Here is a 19,947-nt window from a genome sequence, read left to right as displayed (position 1 = left end):
TGTTTTATGCTGTTTTTTCCTTCTGTATGTTGGCTATGAAAATTTGTGTATATGTGTATTTTAATTTTTGAGTAGCTTTCATTTGAAAAAAAAAAAAAAAATTAGAATAAATGTGTTGCTGAACCATTTGTTCAATTCCTCTTCTAGTAAAAACTACTCAAGTCAACTCCACTTTTTTCAGCATAAAAAGTTGACATACCCAAAGTAATCTATGAATGTGTATTTCATGATGTTTGCTGTAGTTCTCTGCAGATGTGTGCCAGACTGCCAGTATTAATTGACATCCGTAAATGTGTTGTTTGCTCTTTAAAAATGCGACATTCCTTGTACTCCTCCCCTTTCATACCTCAATACCTTTCCTCCCTTGCTGCTTACCTCTGTCAGACATGCATGTCGCATTTTACTCTTTTCTCTTTCTTTTGTTGAAGGTGTGTTCCTCTTTCCAGATGGGTCCTGCCCAGGCCTACAACAGTCAGTTCATGAACCAGCCTGGCCCACGAGTGCCCTCTGCTATGTCAGGGAGTATGAACCCAGCTGGGATGGGTCCCAACATGGCACCTTCCAATATGAGTGGCCCACCAATGGGAATGAATCAGCCTCGGCCTGGCATGAACCCTTTCAGCTCACATGGCCAAAGGATGCCTCAGCAAAGCTACCCTGGCCCCAGACCTCAGTCGTTGCCCATGCAGGGCATTAAAAGGCCGTACCCAGGAGAGGTGAGCAGTGAAGATTTTTCTGTGTGTCATATTCATAACATGCATAATCATTTTCTGGAAAAAAATTGTTTCTGAGAGATTGTCTAATACTGGTGTATAAAGGTTTACAAAGGTACAAGCTCACTGCCCATTTCTCCTTCCAAAAAGTCTGTTCATCAAAAAGGTTTTTTATATATATATAAAATATATATATTTTGGAGTCACTTAATTGAGCTTTAAATAGATTCTTTGGACCAAGCTGGTTCAAACAAATGATTTGCTTCACGAACAGATGTGCTGTATAAACATTATGTAGCACCAGCTGTATATAGCACTGCTTCTGGCAGAGTAATGGAGGCTTCCCTTCTGTTTCCTGCAACAAAATTGAGCCAGGCTGAGCACTGCTCTGCTATTCAGAGAATGCTTTGTATTTTATGAATGAGTACAAGACTTCCTCTGATTGGCCGAGGTGGAGAACTTCATGGAAACCTTTTATTCGTTCAAAAATGTACAAGATCACCTGTGAATGGCTGAGCAACAGCCAGACTCAATTTTGTTCTTGGAGTGGGACAAGATATCTCTCACTGTTTACTGTATGTAGCCAATGCTATGCTATATACCGTTTGTACAGTGCTAAAAGCAAGTGCATCTATTAGTGAAGGATATACTTTTTTGGACCAGCTTGGTCCAAACAAACTATTTCAAGCTAAATAAAACCTGGAGTTCAGGTTTAACTTTTTATATATCTTACTGACTGCAACCATGTGATCTACCTTGTCATGGCTGCTAGCTGTTGAGTTTTGTGACTTTCCTCGATGTTACGCTTTCTTCTTTTGCATTCTCCATAATGTAAGTTAAGACTCTGTCAGGAAGAGTATGACCTTCTGATAGTTGTGGCAGGTAATGGGAATTCATGTACCAAGAACTCACTATCAGTCTTCTAGAGATATTTGTTTTAACTTGACAACCGTCTTCCCCAAAACGCTGACTTATCAATTGTGAGTGGGTTAGGTGTTTAACTGTGTACCTTTTTAGAGTACACAAAGATTAAGATGTAAGAGTCATGTTATAAGATGTTTCTTGTGTTCCAAAATTGCTCTATCTTGCACCTGCCTTGATGGAATTTGGCTCTCTCATTGGTTTTAGTACCAAAGAGCTGGGGTAACCTTTTGAGAGGATTTTAAATATACAGTTGTGTTCAAAAATAATAACAGTGTGTTTAAATAAAGTTAGTAAAGCTCACAAACCTTATAATAGCTTTTATTTCCATACACACAAATGAATTGGGAACACTGCACAGTCTATTTTAAATCAAAACATTAGGAAACATGTTTCAAATTTGTTACTACCTTACAGAAAGTGAAGAAAAACATTATTAGGCTCTTCAAAAAAATAGCAGTGTCTGCATTTTTCTTTACAAACGCAAACATTTTCTGTAGAAATTGAAAAATGTTTGAAGATTTAGCTTTCCTGTGATTCCCTGAACTAATATTTAGTTGTATAAGCACTGTTTGTGAGAACTGCTGTACATCTGTGTTGCATGGAGTCAACCTACTTCTGGCACCTGTGAACAGGTATTCCAGCCCAGGACGATTGCACTACATTTCACAATTCCTCTGCATTTCTTGGTTTTACCTGAGAAACAGCATTTTTTTTGTCACCCCACAAGTTTTCTATTGGATTAAGGTCCTGGCATTGGGTTGACCACTCCATAACGTTAATCTTGTTGGTCTGGAACCAAGATGCTGCTCATCTATGCGCGCGCGTGTGTGTCAGTCATTGTCTTTTTCAAGGGCATTTCCTCTTCGGCATAAGGCAACATGACCTCTTCAAGTATTTTCATTTTTTTCAAACTGATCCATGATCCCTGGTATGCGATAAATAGGCCCAACATGATAGTATGAGAAACATCCCCATATCATGATGCTTGCGCCACGGGGGCTTCTTGTCAATAGCTTGGCTTCCTATAGGCGTCTTCTAATTATTACAATACTCATAGGTAGCTTTAGACCTTCTTTGATCATCCTGGAGCTGATCATTGGCAGAGTCTTTGCCATTTTGGCTATTCTTTGATTCATTCGAATGGTAGTTTTCCATTTTTTCCACATCTTTCTGGTCTTGGTTGCCATTTTTTTTAAGTATTTGCGATCATTTTAGCTGAGCAGCCTATCAGTTTCTGCAATACTTTGTTTTCCCCACTCCAATCACCTTTTTAATCAAAGTACGCTGCTCTTCTGAACAATGTCTGGAACTACCCATTTTCCTCAGATTTTCAGAGAGAAATGCACTATACCCAGCATATATACAGCATTTGCTGCCTTCCTTCCTTAACCTCCCTGGCGGTATGATTACTTCAGATTTTTGGTGCTGAAAGCGGTACCATTTTTTTGCATGGAAATATGTAGTTTTTTTTATTGTAGGCCTGTAATTTAGGAATAACTCACTGAAATCTGTACGAACAAGAGTAGTAAACATTCCGGATATGATAAAAACTTGAAACACGAAATCATAAATTATAATTTAATAATTACTTATAAAAAATAATATAATAATAAATTTAATTCAATAATATAAGCAAACGAAAAACACTGAAATTTGAAATATAGCGCCAAGTTCGCACATCACTGAGCAAAGTCGCAGAATCGTTTTCAGTGTCTGATGACGAATTTCCCATCAAATCATCACTCAATTCTACAAGTGGTTCTGATTTACTATCTCTGTTCTCTAGCTGGTCTAAAACTGCTTTTGACATAAAGGGACGCTTTTTGGACGCCATGGACATTTCTCAGTTTCCAGGCAGAGAGAACAGTCAAAATGCAGGCAGGGCATAGGACAAAGCAGTAGGGACAAAATGTATGTGAAAGGCTTTGAAAGAGCAATGTTTCGCTATGAAATAATCGTTTTTAAAAAAATTTCATTTTTTAAAATGTTCAAATTTGCCGCCGGAACCGGCGCCCGTATGTCCCGACGTCACGGACCGGAACACGGAAGCCGGATGCCGGCATCGGCCAGAGGAGATGGCCGGGGACGCTGCAGGGGACGCATCGCGGGAGCGAAGGACAAGGTAAGCGCTGCAGGGAATCCCTGTGCAACGCTGCATGGTAAGCCCGAGTGTAGCTCGGGGTTACCGCTTTTGGTACTGAAACTCTACCCCGAGCTACACTCGGGAATACCGCTAGGGAGGTTAAATAGGGGCAATAATTGCCACCTGTTTTTCAAAGAATGAATGACCTCACTAATAGAACTCCACACTGCTATTATTTTGAACATGCCCCTTTCAATTAATGATTCAGTTACAATCAGCAGCATGCATGTGATGCCTGTTGGGTCTGTTGGATTTCTATTACTACAGCTACTAGTAAACTATGCCATATAGAAATATAGTTTATACCAAAAACTGTGATTGATTTGGTTAGTGATGTTGGACTGCTATTATTTTGAACACAACTGTATGTCTTTGTTGTTGTCCAATAGATTAGTGAAGTGTTTGTACACTTTCGGAAGGGGCTTTGGTTGTGCTTTACCAAGGTCGGGTTTGTGAATATATAAAATTAGACCTCTTATGTTTCACATTTAGTTGTATATTTTTATTTTAGTTCATTTAGCTTACATTCTGAAAGTTTTAAAATATGGTTGTTATCGATTTAATCTTATTTTATTATTTAAAAGAAAAGAAGTGAAAAAAATATCAGAAAAATTTAAACTGGTACCAAAAAGAAATTTCATAGTAACATATTGGGATTTCAGAATATTCCCAAGGCCTAATATACACAAGACAACCACTTAATCTTCAAATACAGTATATACTTCTAAAAACTAGGTATTTTAACTTACAAACTAAGCTTCATATAAAAAAAGTAGCCTAAAACAGAACAATAATAATAAGACAAAAATATATATAATTTTCTCGGTCCCACCTTAACTACTTACCCGCCGCTGTAAAGCAGATATAGTGCTACACGGCGGCACGGGTGCGACACACACACACACACACACGTTCAAAATAATAGCAGTGTGTTGACAAAAGTGAATAAAGCTCAAAATCCTTCTAATAGCTTTTATTTTCATACACACAAATGCATTGGGAACACTACACATTCTATTCCAAATCAAAACATGAAGAAAAATATATCAAATTTGTGTTGTTCCTCTAAATAAATATTGAGGAAAAGTGAATATTAGACTGTTCAAAAAAATAGCAGTGTTTGTATTCTTCTTTACAAACTCAAACATTCACTACATAAACTGAAAATTGTTTGAAGATTTTGCTTTCCTTTGAATCACTTAATATTTAGTTGTATAAGCACTGTTTCTGAGAACTGCTGTACATCTGTGTTGCATGGAGTCAACCAACTTCTGGCACCTGTGAACAGGTATTCCAGCCCAGGATGATTGGACTACATTCCACAGTTCTTCTCTATTTCTTGGTTTTGCCTCAGTATTTGCATTTTGATGTCACCCAACAAGTTTTCTATTGGATTAAGATCCGGGGATTGGGCTGGCCACTCCAGAACATCAATCTTGTTGGTCTGGAACCAAGATGTTGCACATTTACTGGTGTGTTTGGGGTCGTTGTCTTGTTGGAACACCCATTTCAAGGGCATTTCCTCTTCAGCATAAGACAGCATGACCTCTTCAAGTATTCTGATGTATTCAAACTGATCCATGATCCCTGGTATGTGATAAATAGGCCCAACACCGTAGTATGAGAAACATCCCCATATCATGATGCTTGCGCAACCATGCTTCACTGTCTTCACAGTATACTGTGGCTTGAATTCAGTGTTTGGGGGTCGTCTGACAAACTGTCTCCGGCCACTAGACCCAAAAAGAACAATCTTACTTTCATCAGTCCACAAAATGTTTCGCCATTTGTCTTTAGGCCAGTCAATGTGCTCTTTGGCAAATTGTAACCTCTTCAGCACATCTTTTTTTCAACAGTTGGACTTTGCGGGGGCTTCTTGCAGATAGCTTGGCTTCACATAGGCATCTTCTAATTGTAACAGTACTCACAGGTAACTTTAGACCTTCTTTGATCTTCCTGGAGCTGATTGTTGACTGAGTCCTTGCCATTTTGGCTATTCTATCCACTTGAATGGTAGTTTTTCGCTTTCTTCCACGTCTTTCAGGTTTTGGTTGCCATTTTAAAGCATTTGCGACAATTTTAGCTGAGCAGCCTATCATTTTCTGCACTTTATATATTTTCCCCTCTCCAATCAACTTTTTAATCAAGGTACGCTGTTCTGAACAATGTCTGGAACGACCCATTTTCCTTAGAATTTCAGAGAGAAATGCACTGTAACCAGCATGTACAACATTTGCTGCCTTCCTTCCTTAAATAAGGGCAATAATTACCACCTGTTTTTCAAAGAATGAATGACCTCACTAATAGAACTCCACACTGCTATTATTTTGAACATGCCCCTTTCAATTAGTGATTCAATTACACAGAATCAGCAGCATGCATGTCATGACTGTTGGGTCTGTTGGATTTCTATTACTCAACTACACCTGCTAGTAAATTATTTGCCATGTAGAAATATCATTTCTACCAAAAACAGTGATTGATCAGGTTAGTGATGTCTGACTGCTATTATTTTGAACACAACTGTATGTGTGTGTGTGTGTGTGTGTGTGTGTGTGTGTATATATATATATATATATACACACACACACAGGTGAAACACAAAAAATTTGAATATCGTGCAAAAGTTGATTTATTTCACTAATGCAACTTAAAAGGGAAACTGATATATGAGATCAACTCATTACATGCAAAGCGAGATAGTTCAAGCCGTGATTTGTCATAGTTGTGATGATTATGGCTTACAGCTCATGAAAACCCCAAATCCACAATCTCAGAAAATTAGAATATTACATGCAATCAATAAAACAAAGATTATACATAGAACAATATCGGACCTCTGAAAAGTATAAGCATGCTTATGTACTCAGTACTTGGTTTGGGCCCCTTTTGCAGCAAATACTGCCCCAATGCGGCGTGGCATGGAAGCTATCAGCCTGTGGCACTGCTGAGGTGCTATGGAAGACCAGGATGCTTCAATAGCGGCCTTCAGTTCTTCTGCATTGTTCGGTCTGATGTCTCTCATTTTTCTCTTGGCAATGCCCTATAGTTGCTCTATGGGGTTCAGGTCAGGCAAGTTTGCTGGCCAATCAAGCACAGTAATCCCACGGTCATTGAACCAGGTTTTGGTGCTTTAGATATGCAAACTGTTGTAATTCCTACACCATTCACCTGATTTAGATGTAAATACCCTCAAATTAAAGCTGACAGTCTGCAGTTAAAGCATATCTTGTTCGTTTCATTTCAAATCCACTGTGGTGGTGTATAGAGCCAAAAATGTTAGAATTGTGTCGATGTCCCAATATTTATGGACCTGACTGTGTGTGTGTGTGTGTGTGTGTGTAATGTATGTATATATATATTTATATAAATGATTTTGCATTTATGCACCGCCATTCGCGGCCGCGGGTGTCAATCACCAGGTCCTGGCCGTTGGTTATCGGCGATCACCGACAGGGTGGAGGGCTGCTTTGTTTACCAACAGTCCTTCCTGTCAGTTTGGGCACACTGCTCTGGATGGCTGAGCACAGCCATCCAGAGCAGTGTGCTTACAGTGCAGAACACACACCCCGCCCCCTAGTAAAACACTCCCATCACACAGTTAACTCTTTGATTGCCCCTCATGTTAACCCATTCTTGCCCAGTGCCATTAGCACAGTGTCAGTGATTTTTTTTTTTTTCGCACTGATCACTGTATTGGTACCTCCTGATCGCCCTATAGGGCGGCACGAGTGCGTAAAATCACAAACATATATATGTGATTTGTACTCCCGTTGGTTTCATGCCCCTCCCAGATAGCGTCAGATTGCCCATCAGTACACCAGTCATCACATTTAACCCCTTGATTGCCAGGAGCACGCTCACATATACAATAAACCTCCATTGCTAGTATAGTGTCTGAACGGATCAATATCTTTGATCAGATCAGCACTATACCAGCGTTCACATTAGTATAGAGTCCCCAAAAACACAGCGTTAGCGGGATCAGCCCCGGCACCTGCCAGCACCTGCATTTAGCCCCTACGCTTACCCCCCCTTCTCCCCTAGCAAGTGCAGTGTCAGTAGGTCACTGTTACTTGATACATTGCACACAAAACCACAGTGTTCGCAGAATCAGGCCTGATCTCTGCTAGTACTTGCCGGTAAATTTTGATGACTCTCATATGCAGCAGTGTGCCAGTACTAGTGCTGCTCCACCTTTTGGTGAACTGGCAAGCACCAGTGGCCTAGTACATCCTGATCTTTCACATACCAGCAATGCAGTATCCCTTGGTGACATGACGAGTCCCATAAGTGCAGAACAAGCTGGTGCGGTGGCGAGCACAAGTACTGTCCCGCAACTACCAAGAATTCGCACACAGGCCGTAGTATCCTTCTGGATGTGTTTGCAAATCCCGATTGGCAGTCCACAAATTCTGAAGAATCTGTACTTCTCCCATTCACTGCCCAACCTGGAATTCAGGTGCAAACAGCAAATTTAACTACTCTCCTTGATTTTTTGGAGCTGTTTTTCACGGAAGATCTGTATGCATTGATTGTGGATCAAAGCAATTTATATGCACATCAATTTATCGCCGCCAACCCAAATTCAAACCATGCCAGACCATTTGCATGGAAACCCAATACGGTTTCCGAATTTAAATTTTGATTAGCTGAGGATTGCTTTTACAAGCAGCGGGAGAAGATGCCCCCCTCCCCCGCTGCCTTCCATGGCCTTCTCGGGCAGTCCTGTGCCATCGGGGGGAAACCTGAGAATGCAGCCAGTGTTTCTGCCAGCTCACCATAGAGCTGATTGGAGACCAGAGTGATGCCAATCATCTCTATAGTCTAAGAGGCTACAAGCATTTCATCACTTCAGTTTCGCAGGATAAAAACAGCGCCATTTGTAGATTGAGAAAGCATCTGATCACACCGATCTTGGTTTGATTAGATAATGTAAGGGCAGAGGAGAGATCTAGAGTCTGATAGACCCCAGATTTCTCAAAAAAGAATATATGACAATGCCCATTGAAGTTATAGGCCAGGGGTCCTCAAACTATGGCCCGCGGGCCACATGAGGCCCGCTGAGGACATTTATCCGGCCTGCTGGGCAGGGGCGTATCTGCCGCGAGGCAAGGGACTAGGGTTTGGCAGGTTGGGATTGCTCGGCAGGGCTCGGGCGGGAGGCAGGAGAGCGGGATCAGCAATTCTAGAACAGGGGAAGGTGGGCTCGGCTTATGAACCCGCACCACTCACCTGGCCTCCCTGCAGCCAGCCGGCCATCTATTCTGATCAGTGCATGGCATGCAACCGTCACGGCCAGAAGGCAGAGCCTAGAGCTGACCATGAAGAGGGGGAGCAAGAGAGTAGACTCCATCATTGCATGTCGGGTATCACGGCCACGGACCCTAGATAAGTGCAATAGATGATCGATCTCCTCCCTCTCTCTCTCCCCCTTCTCTCCCTCTCTCTCTCCCCCTTCTCTCCCTCTCTCTCTCCCCCTTCTCTCCCCCCCTTCCTCTCCCCCCCCTTCCTCTCCCTCTCTCCCCCCTTCCTCTCCCCCTCTCCCTCCCTCCTCTCTCTCTCCTCCTCCTCCTCCCCCCACCTACTCCCCTCTCTCTCCCCCCTCCCCTATCTCTCTCCCCCCTCCTCTTTTTCTTTCCCCCTCCTCACTCCCCCCCTCCTTTTTCATTCTCCCGCCCCCCCTCCTTTTTCATTCTCCCCCTCCCCTCTCTCTCTCCCACCCTCCTCCCTCCCCCTTCTCTCTCTCCCACCCTCCCCCCTTCTCTCTCCCACCCTCCCCCCTCTCTCTCTACCCTCATCTCCCCCCCTCTCTCTTTACATTGTACACAAATCTGACCCAACAAGGTGTCCTGCATTTACCGTATATTTTGCTTCGTAAGACACACTTGGGGGGAAATGTCTGTGCGTCTTATGGAGTGGCTGGCCCAGTATTCCCACCTCCGTTGTATGTCCGCAGTCTTTGGTCATCTCATGTACTATGTCCGCAGTCTCTGGTCATCTCCTGTACTGTGTCCACATTTGTTCATAGTTTTTTTTTTGTTTTTTTTTTAAACTATAGTCCGACCCTCCAATGGTCTGAGGGACAGTGAACTGGCCCCCTGTTTAAAACGTTTGAGGACCCCTGTTATAGGGGATATTCCCCTATAACAGCATTCCCTGTGATAGCAATAAAAGTGATAAAAAAAAAAATGAAAGGAGCAGTGTAAAAATAATTTAAAAAATAAAAATAATTTAAAAAAAAGCACCTTCTCGCTCCCGCGCGTGCCCCTGCATGTGTGAATGTCAACCCTTAAACATCGGTTGCACCATGCATGTGAGGTATCACTGTGAACGTCAGATCAGGGGCAGTAAATCTAACACTAGATGACCTCTGTAAATCTAACATGGCAGCATGTAAAGGCTTTTAAAGCGTTGGCTATGGATATTAAAAATGGATGCAGTTTGTCACCATTGCACGGGGCATGCGCAGTTTTAAAGCATGTCATGTTTGGTATCTATTTACTGGGCACACCATCCTCTTTTATATCGTACCCAATAATTGGCCAATATATATTGTTTTTTTGTACATTAAAAGTAAAAAAAAAGTGTGTTTTTTTTTCGAACAATTTGTGTTTGAAAAATCGATGCATGAGTACTATGTGACATAAAAAATTGCAGCACCCATCATTTTATTTATTAGGGTGTCTACTTTAAAAAAATATATAATGTTTGGGGGTTAAAAGTAATTTCCTAGCAAAAAATAGATTTTTTTCATGTGAACAAAAAGTGTCAGAAAAGGCTTGGTCTTCAGGTGGTTAGAAGAGTGAGTGATGTGTGGCATAAACTTCTAATGCTGGGCATAAAATGCCCCCACCCCCCAAAATAACCCCTTTTTGGAAAGTAGACACCCCCAAACTATTTGCTGAGAGGCATGTTGAGTCAATAGAAGAATTTATTTTTTTTACCACACGTTTTTGGAAAATTTGTCACTTAAATGATTTATTTCTCACACATTCCATGGGTATATGTGGAATTACTCCCCAAAATACATTCTGCTACTTCTCCTGAGTATGGGGGTACCACATGTGAGAGACTTTTTGGCAGTCTAGCCAAGTACAGGACCCCAAAATCCAATAAGCACCTTCAGGCTTTTAAAGGGCTTTATTTCCTCATTACACTTCCAGACTACCTATCACAGTTGCGGAGGCCCTGAAATGCCAGGATAGCACCAAACCCCCCCCCCCCCCCCCCAAGTGACCCCTTTTTGGAAAGTAGACACCCCAAGGAATTTTATAAGAAGCATGGTGAGTTTTTTGCTGCTCTCGTTTGTTGCAACAAGTTTTGGGAAAATGAAGAAAGAAAGCAAAAACATATTTTATTTTTCTATATATTTTTTTATATTTCAAAACCTTGTGAGAAAAAAATGGATCTGCAAAATACTCAACATGCCTCTTTTTCAATCCCTTGGGGTATCTACTTTCCAAAAAGGGGTAATTTGGGGGGGTTTGGTGCTATCCTGGCATTTCAGGGCCTCTGAAACTATGATAGATAGTGAGGAAGTTACATACCTTCAGGCTTTCAAAGTGGTCATTGGATTTCAGGTTACTGTATGTGGCTAGGCTCCCAAAAAGTCTCACACGTGTGGTATCCCCATACTCAGTAGAAGTAGCAGAGTGTATTTTGGGGTGTAATTCCACATATAACCATGGCTTGTGTGATAAATATATCATTTAAATGACAACTTTGTGTGGGAAAAAAAAAAGTTTTTGTCATTTTCAAAAAACTTGTAGAAAAAAATAAATCTTCTATGGACTCAATGTGCCTCTCAGCAGATAGCTTAGGGTGTCTACTTTCCGAAATGGGGTCATTTGGGGGTGTTTGTACTTTCCTTGTATTTTAGCACCTCAAGAAATGTAATTAGCATTTTTTAGCATTTGTTTATAGCGCCAAAAATAATAAGCCCACAGGTGATCAAATACCACTGAAAGAAAGCTCTATTTTTGTGGAAAAAAGGACGTCAATTTTAATATATGTACCGTATTGCATGACTGAGCAATTGTCCGTTAAACTAGCGCAGCGCTGTATAGCAAAAAATGGCGTAAATTGCAGTATCTATACCATAGTTTGTAGACGCTATAACTTTCACACAAAGCAATCAATATACACTTACTGGGATTTTGTTTTACCAAAAACATGTAGCAGAATACATTTTGGCCTAAATTTATAACTAACTTTGAGTTTATTATATATTTTTTATAGCCGAAAGCAAAAAATAGTTTTTCTTCAAAAATGTAGGTCTTTTTTTTTTTTTTTTTTTTTTTTTAATAGCGCGAAAAATAAAAAGCGCACAGGTGATCAAATACCACCAAAGAAAAGCTCTATTTGTGTCAAAAAAGGATGTAAATTTTGTTTGGGTACAGCGTTGCATAACCACACAATTATCAGTTGAAATAGTGCAGCGCTGAGTAGCAAAAAGAGGCCTGGGTAAATCCTCTGGAGGGCTAGTGGTTAAAACCAATCTTAAGAAACAAAGATGTTATTTAGCAAGACTTGCGTTTTCTGAAATGCATTTATGGTTGAGCTGTAACGTGACATTTTGTGTTCTCTATTTTCAGCCAAATTATGCCAGCCAGCAGTATGGACCAAGCAGTCAATTTCCCAGTCAGCCTGGGCAGTACCCAAGCCCAAATCCTGCTAGACCCATGACGTCTCCAAATTACCCCGGCCAGAGGATGACAGGACAGCAGAGCACAGGGCAGTACCCACCCCCCAGTGTTGGCATGGGGCAGTATTACAAGGTAACTAATGGTTCTTGCATGACTGTTGGTAAGGAAGATTATGATAGTAATACATCTGATTTGTTTCTCATACTCAATCTTCAAATGCAACACCCTTTCTGTTATTCAAAAACACATTTAACATTTTGGGTTTTTTTTAAATGCGTGAAGTCAGTCCAGCCCTGTAGTACTGCTAATACATCTGCGATAAAGCAGACTCTGAACTGACACATCCCCATCTGCTAAGCCCTGGCAGACCTGTCACTGCCTGACAAGTACGCTGGGCTGGGGGCACAGACTTCTAAGTTGCATGCAGTGACAAGCTTTTGGGAGAAGGCTTTTTCTTGTCACTGTAGAGAATATGGGGAAAGACTGACAGATTGTTTTGATGGCAACCTGGCACCTTTCCTCGGCTCAGATTTGTGATGAATTTATGTTTTATTCTTTCCATATGTCTAGTTTACAAACCTCAAAGAATCAGGGCAGTTTAAACTCCCAACAGTAAAATGGCAAACACATAAGAAAATTCAGTCTATATTTACAGGGTATCTTTTGCAGACATTTTTTCCGCAACCATCCAGTCTTTCCATGTTGCACTCGATGGTACATACCTTTGCACATTTATGTGAGAATGATTCAGGGTTAGTGTACACAGGGACTTCCTCTGCACCAATGCTCTATATTGTGTATAGTTGCCCGAGTACACCTCTAAACAATTCTGTGTGTATTGCAAACTGCTCTGTGCAAATGGAATTCACACTGAAAAAGTGCCTGTGTACACTAATCTTTACAGCGTGAGAGGGTTCTGCTTGTAGTAATTGAGAATTACTGCTGTCAATGTCTGTACTCTGATTAATAGGGATCTCTTTCTCTTCATTCTGCCCAAGACTAATTCTGGAAATTTTATTAAGGGGAATGTTCACATTCAGAAGAATTTGCCAGCTTCTGCATACCTTTGTGTAAAGTCAGCCATACACTGGTCGAATTCCAAAAGAATTTTCTTTTGAAAATCTTTTCTAAGAATTTTCGTTCATATTTCACACCATTAGTGGGTCACAGAAACGGCCGGTTTTCGGGTGGACATCGAATTTGATTGATCGGGCATGTTGGAAATGTTTTGAAAAATGACCAAATTTCGAATCAATGATGGGAGAATCATGCGAGAAATATAAACAAAAATAAATGAGCGTGAGCTGTGACCTGGAAAATTATTTTCTGTAGCAACGTGAGGTGAAATTGAAGGCTTGGTTGAATTTCAAAATCAATGGTGGCACCATCGGATTACAAAACGCACAAATTTCTGATTTTCTAAAGAAACAATTGAGTACTGTCCGTGATACTTTTTTTATTTGCACTAACATACAATTTTGAGGACAAGCTTTCGGGGTATGTCCCCTTCTTCAAGGTCTAAGCAGTACTATTACAAATCACAAAGTTTAAGCAGAATGTTAGAATGGATTGAGAGAAAAAAAGAGAAAAAAAAAAAAAAAAAAAGGGCTACAGATAAGATACATCAAAAGTGAGGGGGGGGAGGGGGGATACAACACTCACACAGAGGGGGTCAAGTTTTAGCTAATAGATAGTCATAAAGCTGTCGGATAGTGGTTGAGGAATCCCATGTCCAAATTAAGACCGTTATCTTTAGTGTCAAATAGAATTATCATTCTTAGTTCAAATGTTTTTCTTTCCTGGATGGATTTAAATTTTCCTTTCAGAACTAAAATATTGAGGTCTTCCATATTGTGGCCTGGTTGTGAGAAATGGTGTCCCACAGGTGTGCAGAGGTCATCTTCTTTATGTTCCTTGATGGTATGTCTGTGCAGATTCATCCTTGTTTGCAACCTCTGTCCTGTTTCACCAACATAAGATCCTTTGCTGCATTTTCTGCACTGGATAAGGTATACAACATTACTGGAGGTGCAGTAAGGTGCGGAGATATTGAAGATCCCTTTTGAGTGTCTGACACTTTTTGATGGATTGATTTGGTTGCACAGCTTGCAGCGTTTCTTATTGCAGGGTTTGCTTCCATTATTTGTGGCATCATAATCAGAAGGAAGTTTCCTACTGATTAGTTTATTTCTGAGGTTGGGGGGTTGTCTGAAAGCCAGTATTGGGGGTTGCTGGAATATTTCTTTCAGAGTTCCATCCTCTGTTATGATGGGTTGTAAATCTTTGATTATTTTTCTTATCCCTTCTAGTGCCGGGTTGTATGTGGTTACTAGAGGTACACGGTTGTTTGTTTTTTTTCTCTTTGTACTGAAGCAGATTTTCCCTTCGGGTTCTCAAGGCTGTGTTTATGCTGGTGTTGATAGTTTTGTCCTTGTAACCTTTCTTATGGAAGGTGTCTGCTAGTGTCCCAAGATGTTTATCTCTGTCTCTTGGGTCAGAACATACTCGGTGGTATCTGATGGCCTGACTGTGTATGATGGCACGTTTCGTGTGTTGGGGGTGGAAGCTAGAACTGTGGAGGTAGTTGCATCTGTCAGTGGGTTTCCTGTATATTGAGGTGTGAAGCGTATCATCCCTGATGTATATTGTGGTGTCTAGGAAGTTGACGTGTGTGTGTTTGAGTATTCCATTTTTAGTTTGATTGATGGATGAAAAGTGTTCATCAATGAGTAAAATTGTTTTAGATTTTCTTCACCTTCCGTCCATATGATGAAAATATCATCAATATAGCGAAAGTATCTGTATGGTTTTTGTTCCATGCTGTTCAGGAATTGTTCCTCCATGTCAGCCATAAATAAATTTGCATATCGGGGTGCCATTTTACTTCCCATCGCAGTGCCCATACATTGAAGATAGATGTCCTTATTGAAAGCAAAGTAGTTGTGTGTAAGTATGAATTCAATGAGCTGTGTAACATCCTCAGCAGTGTATTTGTTGTTTGGTGAGGATGATAAGGATCTGTGACATGCAGCTAATCCATCCTTGTGAGGGATATTACTATACAGGGATACTACATCCATAGTCACTAGAAGTGTATTAGATGGTAATTGCTGGATGTTGTTGATCTTGTTCAGAAAGTCAGTTGTGTCTTGCAGGAAACTAGCAGTATTCATGACTAACACCTGTGGGACACCATTTCTCACAACCAGGCCACAATATGGAAGACCTCAATATTTTAGTTCTGAAAGGAAAATTTAAATCCATCCAGGAAAGAAAAACATTTGAACTAAGAATGATAATTCTATTTGACACTAAAGATAACGGTCTTAACTTGGACATGGGATTCCTCAACCACTATCCGACAGCTTTATGACTATCTATTAGCTAAAACTTGACCCCCTCTGTGTGAGTGTTGTATCCCCCCTCCCCCCCTCACTTTTGATGTATCTTATCTGTAGCCCTTTTTTTTTTTTTTTCTCTTTTTTTTCTCTTTTTTTTCTCTCAATCCATTCTAACATTCTGCTTAAACTTTGTGATTTGTAATAGTACTGCTTATACCTTGAAGAAGGGGACATACCCCGAAAGCTTGTCCTCAAAATTGTATGTTGGTGCAAATAAAAAAAGTATCACGGACAGTACTCAATTGTTTCTGTCGCAAATGCACTAATACGGCTACAATCACCTCAAGCAAAATGATTTTCTAAAGAAAATTCATTCGTATATCGACCAATATATGGCATGCATTACTTTACAAATATTTCAGTCTTGTGGCTATATAGCTTTTAATGATGCTTTGGGACACAACCCAGACAGAGCTACTTGGGTTGTATGTTTTTTTTTTTTGTTTTTTTTGTTTTTTTATCCACTGCAGAGATCTGCAGTGTTAAAGTTCTGCCCTTATGTAAAGGAAGCCACAGCTTTGCTGTAATAAAAACTTTACCACTGAGATAAATATGTGTTAGGAGATATAGAATATGAGAGTTATATTCTGCCATGCAGTTATATTTATTCCCCCCTCCCAAATAATATATACACAACTGAATGTGAATTAAGACCTGTTCTAATGAGTTACAAATATTTTAAATTGACAGCTGTCCTGTGATCATCAAATAATCCCACTTGTGCATCTAGATGAATAGCTGTAGCCACATGTAAATTAAAGCTTGAATCTTTATATCCAATATTGGACAGGCCCCTTCTTAAAAGTTCGTCTCAAATCATATTTTCTAAGCTGCTTTTCATTCTAGTAATTTTTTTCCTCATTATTTTTGTACATTTTTTTAATTCATGATTATTATTATTTTTCTAATAGCCAGAGCAGTTTAATGGACAAAATAACAACTTTTCTGGGAGCGGCTACAATAGCTATAGCCAAAGCAGTATGAACGGGGTGAGTGTGCCTTCATACCAAATCAATCATCCACTATTTTACCAGTTTGGGTGGCTAAGAGGGTGATATCTGTTTCTAAAATCTTCTGAAGGAGAATGATCATTTTTGGCATATTGTTAGCATTACATATAACTGGACATTTCTCTACATTGTAAAGCAGATGATTACATTACAGTTTTATTTTGTCAGCTGTAAGTCTTCTCAAGAGTCAGCTGTAATGGTGGCTGCTCTCTTCTGTGGAAAGTTCAGATTGGTTGTTTTTAATAATCCTAATCTAGGATCCATCCGGTCCCGTACTGCCCTGCTGATGCTCTCTTTACTTTGCCCACTAGATTGTTTTGTAGAGGTGGATTTTTTAAGTGCGCCTGCACTTTGCTCATGCAGAGCAAAGCAACATGTTCACTCTATTGACACCCCCCCTCCCCCAGCTGCATACACTTTCCTGCCCTGTCCATTCAGCCACCAGGGGCAAAGATGGGAAGCGTCACATGGGGCCTAAGATGCTGGGTTAATCAGCTATCGCCAGGTGAGAATATCCTGCTGAGGTGTAGGACTTTATGGAAAATCTGTTCTGGTGCCATGCATGGGCAAAACTGGTTATATACACAAACCTGTTTCTCCATGAGAGAGCAATGAAAGGAACACAGAGCCTAGAGTTTACTCTTCCCAAATTCCAGCCAAACTGAATTTTCTGAGTTTTGGCTAAGGTTTGACTTTTTTTTGTATTATATTAAATCTCAGTGTTAATGTTTACTTCTGCTTCCTGCAGTATGCTCACAAGCCATTTGTGGGTTCACATTTATACTTTTGACATGTATGATAATAGAATTTTTTTTATGATAGTATGTATAAACAGTTATAGACCCTCACACTGCAGCAGCATTGTTATTACTATATCCCTGTATCAGAGTATACATCGCAGTCACTTCACCCCAGACTCTCTGAAGCCATGCAATGTGTACTGACTGCAGAGTACAAATAAACCTTGCCAAATGTCGCTGCTGGAGTGTTTTTTGTACAAATCAGCTATGGCTGGGAAGCTGATTGTAAGTGATTTTTCTCACTTGCAATGCGTAAATGGATATCTTTTAATTTGTTTTCATTGTTGTTTGCAGATTACGGTATGTAGCTAATTTATATGTTCTATAAACTTGGTTACTTAGTATTTTCATGTCTGTTTACTTGCATATGTCAATTTTACTGGGAGTGAAATACAAATCAGCTTTTCTTGAACCTATCGTTAAAGTGCACCTCTACCAAAATAGACTTTTCTAGTTTTACTTTTATCATGGTGAAAAGTTAGAACCTTCTTCAGATTTTTATTGCTGTCTGTGTGCCTGTTGGGGAGATTCTCTCTCACTTTCTATCCTGGTGACCAACAGTACAAAGGAAATACAATATTTTAAAGATGTCACCAGAGCAGGGGAAGAGGGGTATTCACCCAGTGGTGACACCTGTCAAAGATGAGACGTCCCCTCACTTTTGGGGAGATAGTAGTGGCAAGAATAAAAACCTTACAGCACTTCTAACGCTACCCAACTACATTTTAACTTGGAAAAAAAAAATTTTGGGTGTACGTTTCACTCTAACTTTATATACACTATATTGCCAAAGGTATTGGGACATCTCTCCAAATCATTGGATTCAGGTGTTCCAATCACTTCCATGGCCACAGGTGTATAAAATCAAACACCTAGGCATGCAGACGGCTTCTACAAACCTTTGTGAAAGAATGGGTCGCTCTCAGGAGCTCAGTAAATTCAAGCATGGTATCGTGATAGGTTGCCACCTGTGCAATAAGTCCATCCATGAAATTTCCTTGCTACTAAATATTTCACGGTCAACTGGTAGTGGTATTATAACAAAGTGGAAGCAACTGGGAACAACAGTAACTCCACATAAGGCCACATAAAATGACAGTGTCGGGTCAGCGCATGCTGAAGCGCACAGTGTGCAGAAGTTGCCAACTGTCTGCAGAGTCAACAGATAGAGACCTTCTGACTTGGTGTGGCCTTCAGATTAGCACAACAGTGTGTAGAGAGCTTCATAGAATAGCTTTCCATGGCCAAGCAGCTGCATCTAAGCTTTACATCACCAAGTGCAATGCAAAGTGTAGGATGCAGTGGTGTAAAGCATGCCGCCACTGGACTCTAGAGCAGTGGAGATGTATTCTCTGGAGTGACAAATCATGCTTCTCTGGCAATCTGATGGACATGTCTGGGTTTGGCGGTTGCCAAGAGAACAGTATTTGCCTGACTGCATTGCGCCAAGTGTAAAGTTTGGTGGAAGGAGGATTATGGTGTGGGTTTTTTTTGTTTTCCAGAGGTTGGACTTGGCCCCTTAGTTCCAGTGAAGGGAACTCTTAAGGCGTTTGCATACCAAGACATTTTGTACAATTTCATGCTCCTGACTTTGTGGGAACAGTTTGGGGATGGCCCCTTCCTGTTCCAACATGACTTCGCACCAGTGCACAAAGCAAGGTCCATAAAGACATGGATGAGTGAGTTTGGGGTGGAGGAACTTGAGTCCTGACCTCAACCCGATAGAACACCTTTGGGATGAATTAGAGCAGAGATTGCGAGCCAGGACTTCTCATCCAACATCAGTGCCTGATCTCACAAGTGCGCTTTTGGAAGAATGGTCAAACATTATTATTATTATGCTACAGTATTTATAAAGCGCCAACAGTTCACTCAGCGCTGTACATTACAAAGGGAGACAGAACATGCGACAGTACAATAACAATAAACATTCCCATAGACACACTCCTAAACCTTGTGGACAGCCTTCCAAGAAGAGTTGAAGCTGTTATAGCTGTAAAGGGTGGGCCAACTCAATATTGAACCCTACGGACGAAGACTGGGAGGCCATTAAAGTTGATGTGTGTGTAAAGGCAGGCCGACCAATACTTTTAGCAATATAGTTTATGTTGTGGATATCCTCACATGTAGTTTAATCACATTCCCAGACAAAAATTACCCCAGTCTGAGCATTTGCGAGGTTTCCTGTAAAACAAACACTGTTGGTGGGACCTGAGCACAGGTTTAAGAAGAGTCTAAACAGAGTGATGATTCCTCCGTATTGCCAATTTCCCTCTCCCTCCATCAGTCTGCTTAGCAGGACACTCAA

The 19,947-nt window shown here is 40.6% G+C and overlaps 1 protein-coding gene across 18 annotated transcripts in view; it reads left to right on the top strand.

Moving 5' to 3' along the window:
* The window catches only part of ZMIZ1 (zinc finger MIZ-type containing 1), a 470,001-nt gene that overhangs the window by 405,460 nt on the left and 44,594 nt on the right, over positions 1-19,947 (top strand). For 16 of the 18 annotated variants that reach the window (XM_089682518.1, XM_089682525.1, XM_089682519.1 and 13 more), the window contains 3 exons: positions 429-716; positions 12,378-12,560; positions 16,741-16,818. In XM_089682518.1, coding sequence (XP_089538644.1) covers positions 429-716; positions 12,378-12,560; positions 16,741-16,818 — 549 coding nt within the window. The remainder of the gene's footprint in view (positions 1-428; positions 717-12,377; positions 12,561-16,740; positions 16,819-19,947) is intronic. The other 2 variants (XM_089682522.1, XM_089682526.1) reach the window with 2 other exon arrangements.

Source organism: Staurois parvus, unplaced genomic scaffold (genome assembly GCF_062004578.1).
Source record: "Staurois parvus isolate SC_StPar_1 unplaced genomic scaffold, SC_StPar_1.0 ptg000291l, whole genome shotgun sequence".
Classification (NCBI taxonomy): Eukaryota; Metazoa; Chordata; class Amphibia; order Anura; family Ranidae; genus Staurois; species Staurois parvus.
The sequence above is the reverse complement of the archived record's forward strand: the minus strand, read 5'-3'. Positions and strand labels throughout refer to the sequence as shown.